At 40.5% G+C, this 16,540-nt stretch overlaps 1 protein-coding gene across 1 annotated transcript in view; it reads left to right on the top strand.

Annotated features, from left to right (window-relative positions):
• The first annotated feature begins 490 nt into the window (after window positions 1-490).
• Window positions 491-16,540, top strand: part of LOC126175688 (uncharacterized) — a 63,797-nt gene continuing 47,747 nt past the window's right edge. The window contains exon 1 of the mRNA XM_049922621.1: window positions 491-654. Within this exon, the coding sequence (XP_049778578.1) occupies window positions 646-654 (9 nt within the window). The 5' untranslated portion in view covers window positions 491-645. The remainder of the gene's footprint in view (window positions 655-16,540) is intronic.

Below are 16,540 nucleotides of genomic sequence, written 5' to 3'. Positions count from 1 at the left end.
ATTTCAATTTCCAGGAGTGTATTAACACAAAATCAGTTAGGAGAAGATTCTGATACTAAACTTACGAATTCAAAACTTTATTTTCGAATTGTATCTAGAATATAGTAGAACTTTTGTTGCAATTGTGTAGACGAAAGTCGATCACGTAGCTCACTTGCACATATACATGTAACACTACAAACTTCACAGAATTGTATACTTAAATTTTGTTATATCTTCGACAGCAGTAACGACTACTTGCTATAATTTTTGCAGAGTCCAGTATAGCATAATAACACTGTAATGTCGGATGAAACAGACACCGCGAAAGTACGTAAACAACTGCTTCCGTTCGCTACCTTACAGCCACAGCCATGCGGTAGGCCTTAACGTAACGTTGCCACATTTCAGTCCTCCGGCCTCTAATACAGGCGGCCGTGACTGTATCGAAAGTTGCGTAATGGCAGCTTAAGTATCTCTGAATTTCACAATCGATATCATAGAACACTGCTCAATGTTGTCAGCTGTTGCCGTTTCGAATATCGCTGTGGCGCTGTCAAATGACATGAGTATCAAGTTAGTTGTGGGAATTTCGGCTTGACGGATTTAAATTTTCGCTTTCGTTACTGCAAATGCGAGCCTTTTCACCACAGAAAAGGAAGAACCATGGAACAGGTAAGGAGTAATTGCACATTTTCTTCTTACGTGCAGCGCAGCCGCGCAACAAGGTGTTGGGAACAATGAAGGCCGTAACAGTAGTAAAATGAAATTTAGGCCGCCGAAAGGTACCTGAAATTTTTCATTTTGTATAAAGGATAACGAGCAAATGAGCAAAACCGTCTCAGGGTGTCGTTATCTTGGGTTGTTCTTACGTAGTTTAATTTTATATAGACGCGGCGTAAAGAGTGAATGAAAGTTCTGAAGATATTGTTTTTTTTCTGCTGCTGACTTCATTGCGTAATGAGCCTAGAAGAGGAATTTAATAGCTAGTAGTGAAATGTATTGATCGTTGCATGTAAGAAAGAAGAATGCAACAACGATACTTCTTGTTAAATGTCCGTAAATTAAGCGCATTGTATAGTGGTTCCCGATAATTGTGCTTTTGTAATATTTGTCTTTTTTAGAAACGGAAAGGCCTGTCACATCCAGTACTATTTACGTACCGTCTCAAGGAAACAAAACAACTCTCACTTTTTCAATTTCTCTCACATGCTCTTCGTTATTAAGCGAGGGCAAAAAACATAGAGTAATTTTTCTACATTTTGTGCATGAAAGGAAGCATGTTTAGTGGTTTCTAAAATATGGCCGTAAAAATTGTTTTGAATCTCTTCCTTAAAAAGAAAATTCAAACAAGAACCACGGATGATGGTGTTGTCTTTTTATTTTTTCAATAATAATAATAATAATAATAATAATAATAATAATAATAATAATAATAATTTATTATTACTATCGAAAACTGTCTAAAACCTTTTTCTTTTTTTCTTTAGCTAACTGATATTGGGCTTCAGAATTCCAATCCTACAAGTCTATTGAAGCTCATGCTACATTTTTTTTTTAAAGTGTGATTGATAAAACAAACTGTATCTTTTCCAAAAGCAAATAGATCATCATGTAGACAATCTTTTCAGTTTTCATTCCTGTTCTTCTAGTCAATAATTTGGAACATTGGAAGCCACTCATTGTCTGGGAGTTCACAAATTTCTCAGTCAGTGCAACCTTCAACAGACTTTGGTGTAGTTTTAGTTATGCTCATGTTTATGAATCATAATTGTAATCTCTCACTACGAGTCAGTCAGTAAAATACATGACAACATGACCATTGACATAATTGCATTTTATGTTAATCTTATTACTTTTGATTTTGTATTTATATTGCCATTCTAGATATTTTATTATGGTGCATCTCCAGTTTCATGGGCTTTGGTTGCTACATTAAATGATCTTTTACTTCCTGTGTGTGTGTGTGTGTGTGTGTGTGTGTGTGTGTGTGTAGCTTTTTGCCATTTGAAGTATCCAATTCCACCTGTCTGCTTTGACCTGTGATGTAATAGTGCAGTGGTGGGTGATTTCAATATGGTGTGGTGTTTTTGAGTTTTGGGGTTTTGGTTTCGGTGATGTTTAGAGAGTTACGTAGGTATGTGAAGCTTGTGGTTGTGATTTTTTAATTTGTGGTTTGCTATTAGGTATCGAGAGCTGTGATTGAGCTATGTGAGTCAAAGTATGTGTCGGATTCCCTTTTTGTGAGCTTTAGGTGTTTTTTCCTTGCTATTGAGGGCCTCGTTTGAGCTATGGAGGTCAAGGGAAATGTCCAACTCCGTTATTTGGAATTGCAGATGTTTTTTTTGGTGTCATGGGCCTGGTCTGAGCTTTACAGGTTGCATGAAGTGCACCATTTGTTTTGTGGCTGTAGCATTATGTAGTAAGTTGAGTTTAGCTTGTCCCTGACGTAAGCCCCATACTTCCCACAGGTGTCCCATTAGTTTTATTGTATTGTTGGAGTGATACATTCTTCTGTCATTTTTATTTTTGTTAGAGTTTGTCGGCATGTGTATGTAGTGACGATATCGTCACTATTTTGTATGGTACTGGTGACATCATGGATCAAAGCAGACAGGGGGAATCAGGTGTTTCCCTAATGCTCTTTTTTTTTTTTTTTTTTTTTTAATTTAAATTTTCATTACTCCATCAGTACTAAGAAAACTTCTGCTCTTTTGTATGGGCTAAGGAGTTTTTGTTTGACCTTCAGATATGGTATTATCACTCGCTAGGAAGAGTTAACCTTCACATGTGACACATCAATTCTAACACTGTTTGTTTCCAGTTTCTTCACATTTCCTCATAGCCACTGTGGTTTTGCTGCTTTGCAGTTTCTGATAATTTTGTTTGTGAGTTTTCCATTCATATCAAGTACATTCTTTTATTTCCATAGTACATTCTTTTGCTTCCCTTTATCGTTGATAAGATTAGAGCATTTTTTTCAGGTATGAAAATCATTTTGTTCCATATTCCTTTTCTACAGTGACATGATTGTCTAGTTAACTACCCCAATTGCTTAGTTTAGTGTATTGCTCACAATCTCAAAGAATTTGATTAATTGTGACATTTTTTTAAGTTATGAGTGTGCAGCTTTCTGGTGCTGTAGCAAATCATATACAATCCTGAAGACAGTAAAGTGATTGAGGCTTTGTGGGGTACCTTTTATTATTCATCTGTATATTTGGATGCAGGAGTATAAATTCAAACTGACTTTGTTGTTTATCTTTGACAGAACATAGATAGCTTAGAATGCTCTGAATAAAGCTACATAAGTGCTTTGTTTTAAGTAAAAACAGCCGCTCATTCATTTAAGAGGATGAACAGTGTTTTTTTTCTTCAAATATACAGACAATATATAAATTAATATAGAAGTAATTGCCATAATTATCAGACTACCACTAGTCTTAATTTGGTTTCAGTGTAGTACATAAAATAAGTCTGCATTGACTGTTTCAGCCTTTTGATGGTGTCTTAGCTTATTGTAAATCCCTAAAAGCTCTCCTACATGATGAAATTTATGAAAAAGTACGAGTGAGGGAATGAAGATATAAATTAATTCGTTCTTTTTTTTAAGTCGTCGGCCAATCTGAAGAACTTAAACAAAAATGCTGAGTGCTACTGGCAAATGTCTTCAATCATTGCACTGAATATTTACTCTGACTAGTCCTTTTTAGAGTATATAGACCTAAAGTTGACTTAGTTTGTTTATTTGTTTGTCTTTTGAGCACTCAGCACAACAGTCTAGGACATGTTAGATACTTTAAAAATGTTGCATATTTTATACAGAACTTAAATTGAATTAAATGAGAATGAAACAGAAAGTTGGTAATAAATGAAGTTCATGCACCATTTTCCTGGAACACAGATTATTAAAGTATTTATTCCATGATAATTACAAGAGAACCTAAAGACAGAGGAAAAATAAATTTTAAAAAACAACCATGAGGTGTCTACACAGACAGTATGGTTTTTCTCAGCACCCCCACAAGTTTCCAGATTGATAATTTGAGAATTCTGAAAGTCCCACTTCTTGGCTGCACGACTGATGGTTAAACTTTGGCAGTACCATAGTAAAAAAAAAAAAAGATTGCTTGTTTGTACTGATTGATTTGATACTGCACTTCCTAACAGCAATTAGTTCATGGATGGAATTGTGGTTCTTGGCTCAGTGTTTTTTTGTTCAAATGTGATGCGCTCCATTTTAACTGACTGCAACAGCACCTCTTATTATCATAGAACACACACATTGATTTTTTACTGTGTTATTCATACACAGTTCTTGGAGCAATCCCTGAAAGTATATCACTTGACGAGCTATTGTTAACAGGATCGTGTATCCATCTGCTGTAGTTGATAGAGCTACTGTTTTGAATTCCAGGAATTTGCTACCCTTGTTGTTGTTGTTGTTGTTGTTGTTGTTGTTGTTGTGGGCTTCAGTCCTGAGACTGGTTTGATGCAGCTCTCCATGCTACTCTATCCTGTGCAAGCTTCTTCATCTCCCAGTATGTACTGCAGCCTACATCTTTCTGAATCTGCTTAGTGTATTCATCTCTCGGTCTCCCTCTACAGTTTTTACCCTCCACGCCGCCCTCCAGTACTAAATTGGTGATCCCTTGATGCCTCAGAACATGCCCTACCAACCGATCCCTTCTTCGAGTCAAGTTGTGCCACAAACTCCTCTTCTCCCCAACCCTATTCAGTACCTCCTCATTAGTTATGTGATCTACCCATCTAATCTTCAGCATTCTTCTGTAGCACCACATTTCGAAAGCTTCTGTTCTCTTCTTGTCCAAACTATTTATCGTCCATGTTTCACTTCCATACATGGCTACACTCCATACAAATACTTTCAGAAATGACTTCCTGACACTTAAATCTATAGTCGATGTTAACAAATTTCTCTTCTTCAGAAACGCTTTCCTTGCCATTGCCAGTCTACATTTTATATCCTCTCTACTTCGACCATCATCAGTTATTTTGCTCCCCAAATAGCAAAACTCCTTTACTACTGTAAGTGTCTCATTTCCTAACCTAATTCCCTCAGCATCACCCGAATTAATTCGACTACATTCCATTATTCTCGTTTTGCTTTTGTTGAAGTTCATCTTATATCCTCCTTTCAAGACACTGTCCATTCCGTTCAACTGCTCTTCCAAGTCCTTTGTTGTCTCTGACAGAATTACAATGTCATCGGCGAACCTTAAAGTTTTTATTTCTTCTCCATGGACTTTAATACCTACTCCAAATTTTTCTTTTGTTTCCTTTACTGCTTGCTCAATATACAGATCGAACAACATTGGGGAGAGGCTACAACCCTGTCTCACTCCCTTCCCAACCGCTGCTTTCCTTTCATACCCCTCGACTCTTTATAACTGCCATCTGGTTTCTGTACAAATTGTAAATAGCCTTTCGCTCCCTGTATTTTACCCCTGCCATCTTTAGAATTTGAAAGAGAGTATTCCAGTCAACATTGTCAAAAGCTTTCTCTAAGTCTACAAATGCTAGAAATGTAGGTTTGCCTTTTCTTAATCTAGCTTCTAAAATAAGTCATAGGGACAGTATTGCCTCACGTGTTCCCATATTTCTACGGAATCCAAATTGATCTTCCCCGTGGTCAGCTTCGACCAGTTTTTCCAATCGTCTGTAAGGAATTCGCATTAGTATTTTGTAGCCGTGACTTATTAAACTGATAGTTCGGTAATTTTCACATCTGTCAACACCTGCTTTCTTTGGGATTGGAATTATTATCTGTCAACACCTGCTTTCTTTGGGATTGGAATTATTATATTCTTCCTGAAGTCTGAGGGTATTTCGCCTGTCTCATACATTTTGCTCACCAGGTGGTAGAGTTTTGTCAGGACTGGCTCTCCCAAGGCTGTCAGTAGTTCTAATGGAATGTTGTCTACTCCTGGGGCCTTGTTTCGACTCGGGTCTTTCAGTACTCTATCAAATTCTTCACGCAGTATCATATCTCCCATTTCATCTTCATCTACATCCTCTTCCATTTCTATAACATTGCCCTCAAGTACGTTGCCCTTGTATAGACCCTCTATATACTCCTTCCACCTTTCTGCTCTCCCTTCTTTGCTTAGAATTGGGTTTCCATCTGAGCTCTTGATATTCATACAAGTGGTTCTCTATTCTCCAAAGGTCGCTTTAATTTTCCTGTAGGCAGTATCTATCTTACCCCTAGTGAGATAAGCCTCTACATCCTTACATTTGTCCTCTAGCCATGCCTACTTAGCCATTTTGCACTTCCTGTCGATCTCATTTTTGAGACGTTTGTATTCCTTTTTACCTGCTTCATTTACTGCATTTTTAATTTTCTCCTTTCATCAATTAAATTCAATATTTCTTCTGTCACCCAAGGATTTCTACTAGCCCTCGTCTTTTTACCTACTTGATCCTCTATTGCCTTCACTACTTCATCCCTCAAAGCAACCCATTCTTCTTCTACTGTATTTCTTTCCCACATTCTTGTCAATTGTTCCCTAATGCTCTCCCTGAAACTCTGTACAACCTCTGGTTTAGTCAGTTTATCCAGGTCCCATCTACTTAAATTCCCACCTTTATGCAGTTTCTTCAGTTTTAATGTACGGTTCATAACCAATATATTGTGGTCAGAGTCGACATCTGCCCCTGGAAATGTCTTACAATTTAAAACCTGGTTCCTAAATCTCTGTCTTACCATTATATAATCTATCAGAAATCTGTCAGTGTCCTCAGGCTTCTTCCATGTATACAACCTTCTTTCATGATTCTTGAACCAAGTGTGAGCTATGATTAAGTTATGCCTTGTGCAAAATTCTACCAGGCAGCTTCCTCTTTCATTCATTACCCCGATTCCATATTCCCCTACTACTTTTCCTTCTCTTCCTTTTCCTATTCTCGAATTCCAGTCATCCGTGACTATTAAATTTTTGTTTCCCTTCACTATCTGAATAATTTCTTGTATCTCATCATACATTTCTTCAATTTCTTCGTCATCTGCAGAGCTAGTTGGCATATAAACTTGTACTACTGTGGTAGGTGTGGGCTTCATGTCTATCTTGGCCACAATAATGCGTTCACTTTGCTGTTTGTAGTACCTTACCCGCATTCCTATTTTCCTATTCATTATTAAACCTACTCCTGCATTACCCCTATTCGATTTTGTATTTATAACCCTGTATTCACCTGACCAGAAGTCTTGTTCCTCCTGCCACCGAACTTCACTAATTCCCACTATATCTAACTTTAACCTATGCATTTCCCTTTTTAAATTTTCTAACCTACCTGCCCGATTAAGGGATCTGACATTCCACGCTCTGATCCGTAGAACGCCAGATTTCTTTCCCCTGATAACGACGTCCTCCTGAGTAGTCCCCGTCCAGAGATCCGAATGGGGGACTATTTTACCTCCAGAATATTTTACCCAAGAGGACACCATCATCATTCATCCATACAGTAAATCTGCATGCCCTCGGGAAAAATTACAGCTGTAGTTTCCCCTTGCTTTCAGCCGTTCTCAGTACAAGCACAGCAAGGCCATTTTGGTTAGTGTTAAAAGGCCAGATCAATCAATCGTCCAGACTGTTGCCCCTGCAACTACTGAAAAGGCTGCTGCCCCTCTTCAGGAACCATACATTTGTCTGGCCTCTCAACAAATACCCCTCCGTTGTGATTGCACCTACGGTAAGCCTATCTGTATTGCTGAGGCACGTAAGCCTCCCCACCAACGGGAAGGTCTATGGTTCATGGGGGGGTTGCTACCCTTATTAACTTAAAAATATACTGAATTATTTGAATTATTGATTGCTGTTGATCAAGATCTATTGCAGGTGCCTTCAGTTGTTCCTGTTTTTCAGAAATATAGTTCTGTATTGACTATGCCTTTCATGTGTCTCATTATTAGTGTGATTATATACCACTCAAAGGCTTGGTGGTAAGGAATGCTTCCTCACATATCAGTTTTTTTTTTTTTTTTTTTTCCCCTCCGAATTTTTGTAGCCTGAAACGGGGTTCGAGTGGATGTGCAACCTGACTGCAATCTTCCATCCAAAATTTGTTAGCTGCATATTTACTTTCATTGGTGCTAGTCAAGCCTTATTTTCTGTTTCTCTTTACTCTTGTGCCAAGACACCAAGTCAGCCAAGATCTCTCATCTTAAACCGATTCATTACTACCTTCTTCCATTTATTTATCTATTAAAGATGATGATCAATCCATCAGTATAAATGGTGAGGATGCATATATTTTGTCTCTAAATTCTGTAATAAATGCATGGATACCAAATGCATGAAGCTTGCCTCAGACCATAAATCGTCTTTTTTTCTTTTGCAAACTTTTGTCTCTCTTTTTTTCTTCTTCACATGTGTTCAAAGTGATGAAGGTAAACTACTTCGTCGAGATCACCAAGTCGGAACACGAAAAAAATGTCCATATGTTCACTGTCACAATCATAATCAGTTGGTAAAGGTAACATGGTACAAAATGAATAATTACAGATGATGGGTAATAAATTTTGATGAGAATACACTTCTAGTGTCTGGGAACAACCTTGTGCAACAAAGCAAGACTTAACACATAATATTCAGTTTCACTATGTGCTGTCTCTCTGATTTTGAATACACATCAGTTGGCACATTGGACTAACATTCAGAAGGAGGATGGTTCAAATTCCCATCTGGCAATCCAAATTTAAATGTTCTGTAATTTCACTAAATTGTCTAGGCAAACGCTGGGATGGTTCCTTTGAAAAGGACATGGCTAGTTTCCTTCCCCATCCTATCGTAATCCAAGCTGGCATTACAGTAGTGTTTGATTCCACACGTCCTCTTTTGATCCATGACGTCACAATTGTGGCAGAAACAGCTACTGTCAATGTATACAGAATGACAACAATGACATCGCTGCATATACAAGCCAATAAATGTGACAAAGACACAAGAACATCTCAGTCCAAAAATAAAATGAAACTAACGGGACAACCATGAAAAATTGGGGGTTTAAGGTGGGGACAAGCTAAATATACAACAATAAAAAGACACTGTACGATCCCAAAACAAATAATACCCCCAAAAAATTAAATTACAACACACACACACACACACACACACACACACACACACACACACACACACACACACACACACACACACACACACCCCTCCTAAACACCTTCAACCTGCCGCCATAAACCAACCCAATCCACTCAAATCACTCCCCCCCCCCTCCCCCCCCAAAAAGTGAGAGAGAGAGAGAAACACAAATGTAAACCAAAATAAATCACACAGTACAGAACAACAAAAACCGCAACCAAACTGGTCCTCTCCAACATAATCTATAACCCCCCCCCCCCCCAAACCCATAACCTGCCCCATTAACCCCACAACCAATACCAAGAACACCCACACACACCCAACCCCCTTAACTCACCACATCCTCCCCTCAGCCCTCAACAAACACGAAAAATACAGTAATTCTCAGGGACGCTCTTCTGTCAGCAATACTGATCTAAAGGAGATTGGGGGTTGGAAGAGTGCCTTTTTCTCTCTCTATAACAGATTTAATTGCTGCTCAAAACCCCTCTATCATGTTAGTACAAGCCCCAGTTTCATAATCATTAAACTCAATACTATGATTAACTACTAAATAATTATAACTCCTCTTCCCATATCCCTACAAGATGAAAATGCATCAGAAACTATAGTGCCATCCTCCTCAGTATATTCCTCAACCAAACTCACCAGTTCCTTCTTACTACGAACTTGTAAAACCCTAAAAACACAATCAGCATACATAAAACCCTCCCCCCCTCCCCCCCCCCCCCCCCGAAATAACAGCCCCCCATACCAACAGACCAACTGCTCCTCCCTACTTCCTCTTATCAAACTGTGATTCATCAATTTCAGTAATCACTGCTGGCTTACCCAACTATCCCCTATACTTGACATACTCTGAACAAACCTCTCGACAAAATGAAAACCAATCCAAAACAGTTCTCTCACTCACGCCAGTCCCTTGCACACAGAAACTTAAAGAAGACCTATATCAAAAATAATAAGTGAGCAGGACATCTGTCATGGCCACCCTAGATTTCTCGAACCAGGTACCATATCTAATCAACTCCAGATATTATCACACTGACAACACATATAAGCACCCTGGTCCAAGCCTCTAGAACTCTCATCAACCTCATGTTATTGCCACAAATGTGACACCTAACATACTCATCAAGAAGACCGAACATCTGCAGAAAATGTGTGACAGACATGACATTACCACCCATCTCGGAACATAATTATACGCACGTGGGCTTCACTGTCACATCTATACCTAACAAAAAAGCCATAAAACAAATTAGACTTCTTTCCGCACAACAAACACCGAACTAATAAGACCTAAAAAAATGCCAAACACAAAAACAAAAACAAAAAAACCTTAATAACTCACTGAAAACTTTTCCACAATCCACATAACTGTACCAACTACCTAAACTCAAAGCCATGTTAGCACAATTGCAACAAAAACTCAAATGAACCTAATATGACACATTAAACTCAGCACCTACACATACACCACCAGAGAGCACCATCAAACAAAACGATATGGCATCTACAAACACAATCAACTCGAAATCTCTGCATCATGGTGATGGCACACACAACACCACCATTATGTCACGGGTCAGAGGAGATGCGTGGAATTGGACCCTTCCATTGACACTCTAAGCTTGTGCTCCATCTATAATGACTCCATAGTCTGTAGGAAGTGTAACTCTTTAATGTTCCTTCCTTTCTTCCTTTACTACCCATCATTTGGTAATTATTACTTTCTTTCTCTCTGGTGATAAACTGGTCAAAGTACAAGTCCTGTTTTCAAGTAATGACTTAAAACTATATTAGTATCTATGTGACTGTGACTGAATGCAAATTCAAGGTGAACTGAATTTCAGTACCAGCAGATTCAGGAGAAATTGGGGATACATTCATATGATTAAATTTTATGAGAGTTGTTTTTTCAACGTACTCCTGTGATTTCTCTCTTGAACTGTTTAATTGTTTGTCCCTATATTTTCTACTAATTTAAGAAATGATTATTAAATTTATTTGCCACTTGTAGCTCATAACTTACAGCCCTTCCACTTTATTCGGTAGTGATGTCATCCTGTTCTGGGGCTGGTTGTCCTGTGTCTCGTTTCACTACTTTCCATGTAGCCTGAAGTCTGTTGCTAGAATTACTAATTTCTGACGTAATGTGCATGTTTCTTGATTTTTTTTCAATAATTTCCATAATAATTTTGAGTAATTTTTGTAGGGTGCAACTATTGCAGGATCTCTGCTTGCTCTTGTTGTTTGATTTGATTTATACAAGGAGGCAAAAACAACAATTGTCTTAGCTCACTGTTGTCCACACCAAAATTGAGCCTGTTGTGGAGTTTTGTTCCCTGTACTCCTAGTAAAGTCACGCGGTAATTTTGAGAAGTAGTAGGAGACCCTTTACTAGTTCCTTATTAGTCACAGTTTCTTCAGGCTCTACCTACCCGAATATTCTGTGTCTTTTGCTCACAAGAGCTTCACATTGAAAAACTAGATGTGGTGTGGTTTTATTCTCCTCACCTCATAGTCTACAGTTAGTGACTTCTTCCTCTACTCATTGTGTGTACATGTTTTTTAAAGTTTCCATGGCGAGTCATGAGTCCTGCCATGAGTTTAATCTGTTTCCTCTTCAAATTCAGGATTAACAAATTTTTCTTGAAACATGGCCAGTCTATTGTTTATTGCCATGACGTCCTGAGTTGTAGAGATCCACAGCAGGTTTCCTTGTTGCTTTCCCCTAGGCTCCCAAGGGCTTGATGCCATCTTGCAATGATCTTTGATGTTGTTGCAAAGGCTGATAAGAGTTTTCAGAGCTGCTTGGCTGTCTGAGTACATGTAGATGCTACAATCCATTTAGCACCTATACAAATTCTCCTTAATGCACACTTTGATAGCGAAATTTATCCCTGAAGTACTGTGGTCAGCTTCCCTGGAGAGACTGCTCTTTGTAGTCTACATTGTACCTCACATACATTCCCCACCCCCATCCCCTCATCCTCCCCAGGGGCTCATGGTTCTTTCATGAGTTCATGCGTGGCACACATCGGGCCCCGAGCTATTGCAGCCTATTCCTCCTTCCCTGGCTGCATTTCCTTCACCTGCCCCTCCTTCCCTATTCTTGCGCTCCTCCCCACTGCCCTCTCCTTCCCCTCTTTTGGTGTTCTGATTTATGTTGATCTGGCTATCCACGTTGTTCCCTGTATTGCTTGCCATTTTGTTCCTCCTGCCTGTTCTCTTTCATCCTTTCTGGCGACTTAGGTCCGCGCTTGAGGTTTGTCCTCCACTTCTAAATTTTCTGTTTGTTGTGTGAGCCATTCGGGGAAGAAACCCTCCCTAGTGTCTACAGTGTGGATTCCTCTCCCTCTCCCCCCCCCCTTTCCCTTTTCCTTCCCCGGCATAGCCCCCATCCACCCTGCTAGGTCACCAGCACATGTAGCCAATCTGTGTGGCGGGACTGTTATGTACCCATCTGGCACAGGGATCATACTGCTGAACCTCGAACTGTTCCCTCCACTTGTATGCCAAGGAGTGGTTGCTTGTCTTCCCAGAGCATTGGAACTCCTGGCAACAGCTGCTTTGCCGGGCAGCCCTTGCTGTGGCTTTGTGATGCCCATGGGGGAGCCAGTGATTGGAGTGGGTGGTATCAGGGAGGATGCTTGGCACATGAAGCTTATCAAGCTGCGAAAATCTGGCTGTTCCCAAACAGCCTACTCTTTGAATGATAAAGGATCACTGAATGCTGCTTCATACGCCCCAGCAGCCTTCCCTTCCATAGCTACACCATTTGAGGGAGGCCAGGCTCACTGTCTTGGAGTGAAACACTTTCTCTGCCACCTCATCTGTTCTAGGATGGATGGGGACACGTTCACCGCCACAAAGCCATTGTTTTTGTTGAGAATATTGAGGACAAGTTTGGTGAAGTGGAATGTCCAAGTAAGATGTGGTTAGGCTCCCTGTTGATCAAATTTCTTTTGCCACCCAATCTGCAGCCCTTCGTGCTTATGATCCTCTTGGCAACATCCTAGTGTTTGTTACCTCTCAGCAATATCTTAATATGGTCTGGGAAGTGATTTTTCATAGGCACCTCATCTTGCAAAATGATGAGGAACTCCAGGCTAATCTGGAGCAACGCAGCATACATTTTGTTCAACATGTGCAGAAGGGTTGCAGAGACAACTGCACTGATACCAGTGCCTTCATTCTGGCTTTTGAAGGAGATACCCTCCCAGAGAAGGTCAAGTTTATGTGCTACAGATGTGACATGAAGCCATACATCTCACCACTTGTGAGGTGCTTTCAGTGCTTGCGTTTTGGGCACGTCTTCTCGCTCTATGGCGGACCATCTGTGTGGTGACTGTGGACACCCACTCCATAGGGAAGCCCTTGCGTTTGGCCACAGTCAGTGGCCATGACCATTACTCCCTTCAATCGCCAGGTTGCCCAGCTTACAAGAGAGAAAAGAAGATCCAAGAGTACAAGTATCTAGATCGCCTGTCTTATGCTGAGGCTTGCCAAAAGTATGAGACACTCCATCTGGTGTCACTCTCCTCAACTTTTTCCTGTGTTACGACCTTTCCCCCTCCTCCCTTTTCCTTACCCCAGTCCCATCCCTATATCCCCTCCCCCTCCCCTACTGTTCCCATGACCTCTCCTCAAGGAGCTGCTCCCTCTGCCTGGCTGAAGAAGTGGCCCCTGGCTTTGGCATTTAGCTCTCCCAAGGGACACCTCTTCCCAGCGTCTCTCAGGCCAGAAGCCTACTACCACAACTCGACTCGGCTATGAGACGCACCATCTCTGTGCCCCAAAGTGAGGAGGAGGAGGAGAAACATAAGTCCCAGGACAAGGCCGCCTGGTACCCCTGGAGGCACCATTTTCCCCCTTGTAACCTGACTCTGGCATCTTATTTATAGATGTCAACCCATCCTTGTCAGTGACAACCACTGACTGCGTGACATGACCTCCTCCTCAGCTTCTTTATGCCTAACCTGGACTCTCACCACACAATAATCCAGTGGAAGGGCAATGAATACTATTACCACCTACCAGAAATATGTCATCTTGTTTCCTCCTGTTCTGCATTTTGTCTTGGACTTCAAGAAACACACTTCCATGATGTCACTCTCCAACGTTTCGTGGTTATCGGGCATTCTGTTAGAACTGTGCCACCCCTGGGATAGCATCTGGAGGGGTTTGCACTTTGGTTCGCTCTGATGTCATTAGTGACTGGATCCCCCTTCATACCAACCTGGAAGCAATAGTAGTTAGAATGCAATTGACTCCAGCCACCACCATTTGCGATGTCTACCTCCCTCCATGTAGGCCACTTCCTTATGTTGAACTGTCTACCTTATTACAGAAACGCCCACCCCCATTTCTCCTCTTCAGGGACTTCAATGCACATCATACCCTGTGGGGGACTGCCACTTCAACAGGTAAGGGTCTCCTAATTACCAACTTATTACAGATTTTCATTTGTCTCCTCAATGACAGTTACCCCGATGTCATGATCTGCTCCCCTGCTCTTGCAGCTTGCGTACATTGGTCACTCCATGATGATTTTTGTGACAGAAACCACTTACCAGTGATTCCATCATTCCCCTGCCACCGCCAGGCAGACAGGTCCCCAAATTGGGCATTCCGCAAGGCCAAGTAGCATTTGTAGACTTAGAGATAGGTTTTGGCAATGTTGATTGGAATACTCTCTTTCAAATTCTGAAGGTGGCAGGGGTAAAATGAGGGAGCAAAAGGCTATTTAAAATTTGTATGGAAGCCAGATGGCAGTTAGGAGTTAAGAGGCATGAAAGGGAAGCTGTGGTTGGGAAGCAGGCGAGACAGAGTTGTAGCCTATCCCTGATATTATTCAATCTGTATATTGAGCAAGCAGTGGAGGAAACAAAGGAAAAAATTGGGGTCAGAATTAAAACCAATGGAGAAGAAATAAAAACTTTGGGGTTTGCCAATGACATTGTAATTCTGTCAGAGATAGCAAAGGACCTAGAAGAGCAGTTGAACGGAATGGACAGTGTCTTGAAAGGAGGATGTAAGGTGAACATCAACAAAAGCAAAACGAGGATAGTGAAATGTAGTCAAATTAAATCAGGTGATGCTTAGGGAACTAGATTAGGAAATGAGACACTTGAAGTAATAAATGAGTTTTGCTATTTGGGAAGCTAAATAACTGATGATGGTCAAGTAGAGAGGATATAAAATGTAGACTGGCAATTGCAAGGAAAGCGTTTCTGAAGAAGAGAAATTTGTTAACATCGAGTATAGATTTAAGTGTCAGGAAGCCTTTTCTGAAAGTATTCATATGGAGTGTAGCCATGTATGGAAGTGTAACATGGACGATAAATAGTTCAGACAAGAAGAGAACAGAAGCTTTCGAAACGTGGTGCTACAGAAGAATGCTGAAGATTAGATGGGTAGATCACGTAACTAATGAAGAGGTACAAAACAGAATTGGGGAGAAGAGAAATTTTGTGGCACAATTTGACTGTTGTTGTTGTTGTCTTCAGTCTAGAGACTGGTTTGCTGCAGCTCTCCATGCTACTCTATCCTATGCAAGCTTCTTCATCTCCTAGTACCTACTGCATCCTACATCCTTCTGAATCTGCTTACTGTATTCATCTCTTGGTCTCCCTGAGGTGCTGAGGCATGTTAACACAAATAAAAACATTATTGTTCTTACTGCAGATAATGGTAGTGCCACCGTCATATTGAAGAGTGATGACTATCGTGGAAAGGTCAATGATGTTTTGGTTTCCTCCAATTACAAAAAACTTCAGAAGGGACCCGACTATGAGGATTTTAGAAATAACCAATCAACTGATGAAAGAGTCTTCATTCTCCTCTGACGATAAGAAGCTGCTTTCTAAAACAGCAGAGTACCCTTCTAGACTCTATGGATTACCCAAAGTGCATAAACCTGAAGGTAGGTAGACATCTTGCCTTATTCCTGCAACCTTATGTTGGTAGGACTGAGTCATATTAAAAATTCAGCTTATTTCGTTGACAAGTTAAACGAAATGAGTGTGGTGGAGGTATAGCATAAGTGAAAATTTATATTACAACTAAATATTACACACTTATGTGTATAAATAGCTTGATTACATTTTTACCCTCCACACTGCCCTCCAGTACTAAATTGGTGATCTTTGATGCCTCAGAACATGTGCTACCAACTGATCCCTTCTTCTAGTCAAGTTGTGCCTCAAATTTCTCTTCTCCCCAATTCTATTCAATACCACCTCATTAGTTATCTAATCTACTGACCTAATCTTCAACCCCCCCTTCCGCCCCTGCCGGTTCGGGGGTTAGAATAGGTCTGCGCGGTATTCCTGCCTGTCATAAGAGGCGACTAAAAAGCGTGTCAAACGTTTCGGCCTATATGTGATGGTCCCCTCTCGGGTTTGACCTCCATATTTCCAAATTCTTCCGAAGAG

This window comes from Schistocerca cancellata, chromosome 3, assembly GCF_023864275.1.
Source record: "Schistocerca cancellata isolate TAMUIC-IGC-003103 chromosome 3, iqSchCanc2.1, whole genome shotgun sequence".
Taxonomy (NCBI): Eukaryota; Metazoa; Arthropoda; class Insecta; order Orthoptera; family Acrididae; genus Schistocerca; species Schistocerca cancellata.
Note: the sequence above shows the minus strand (reverse complement) of the source record. Positions and strands in the feature narration are given on the sequence as shown.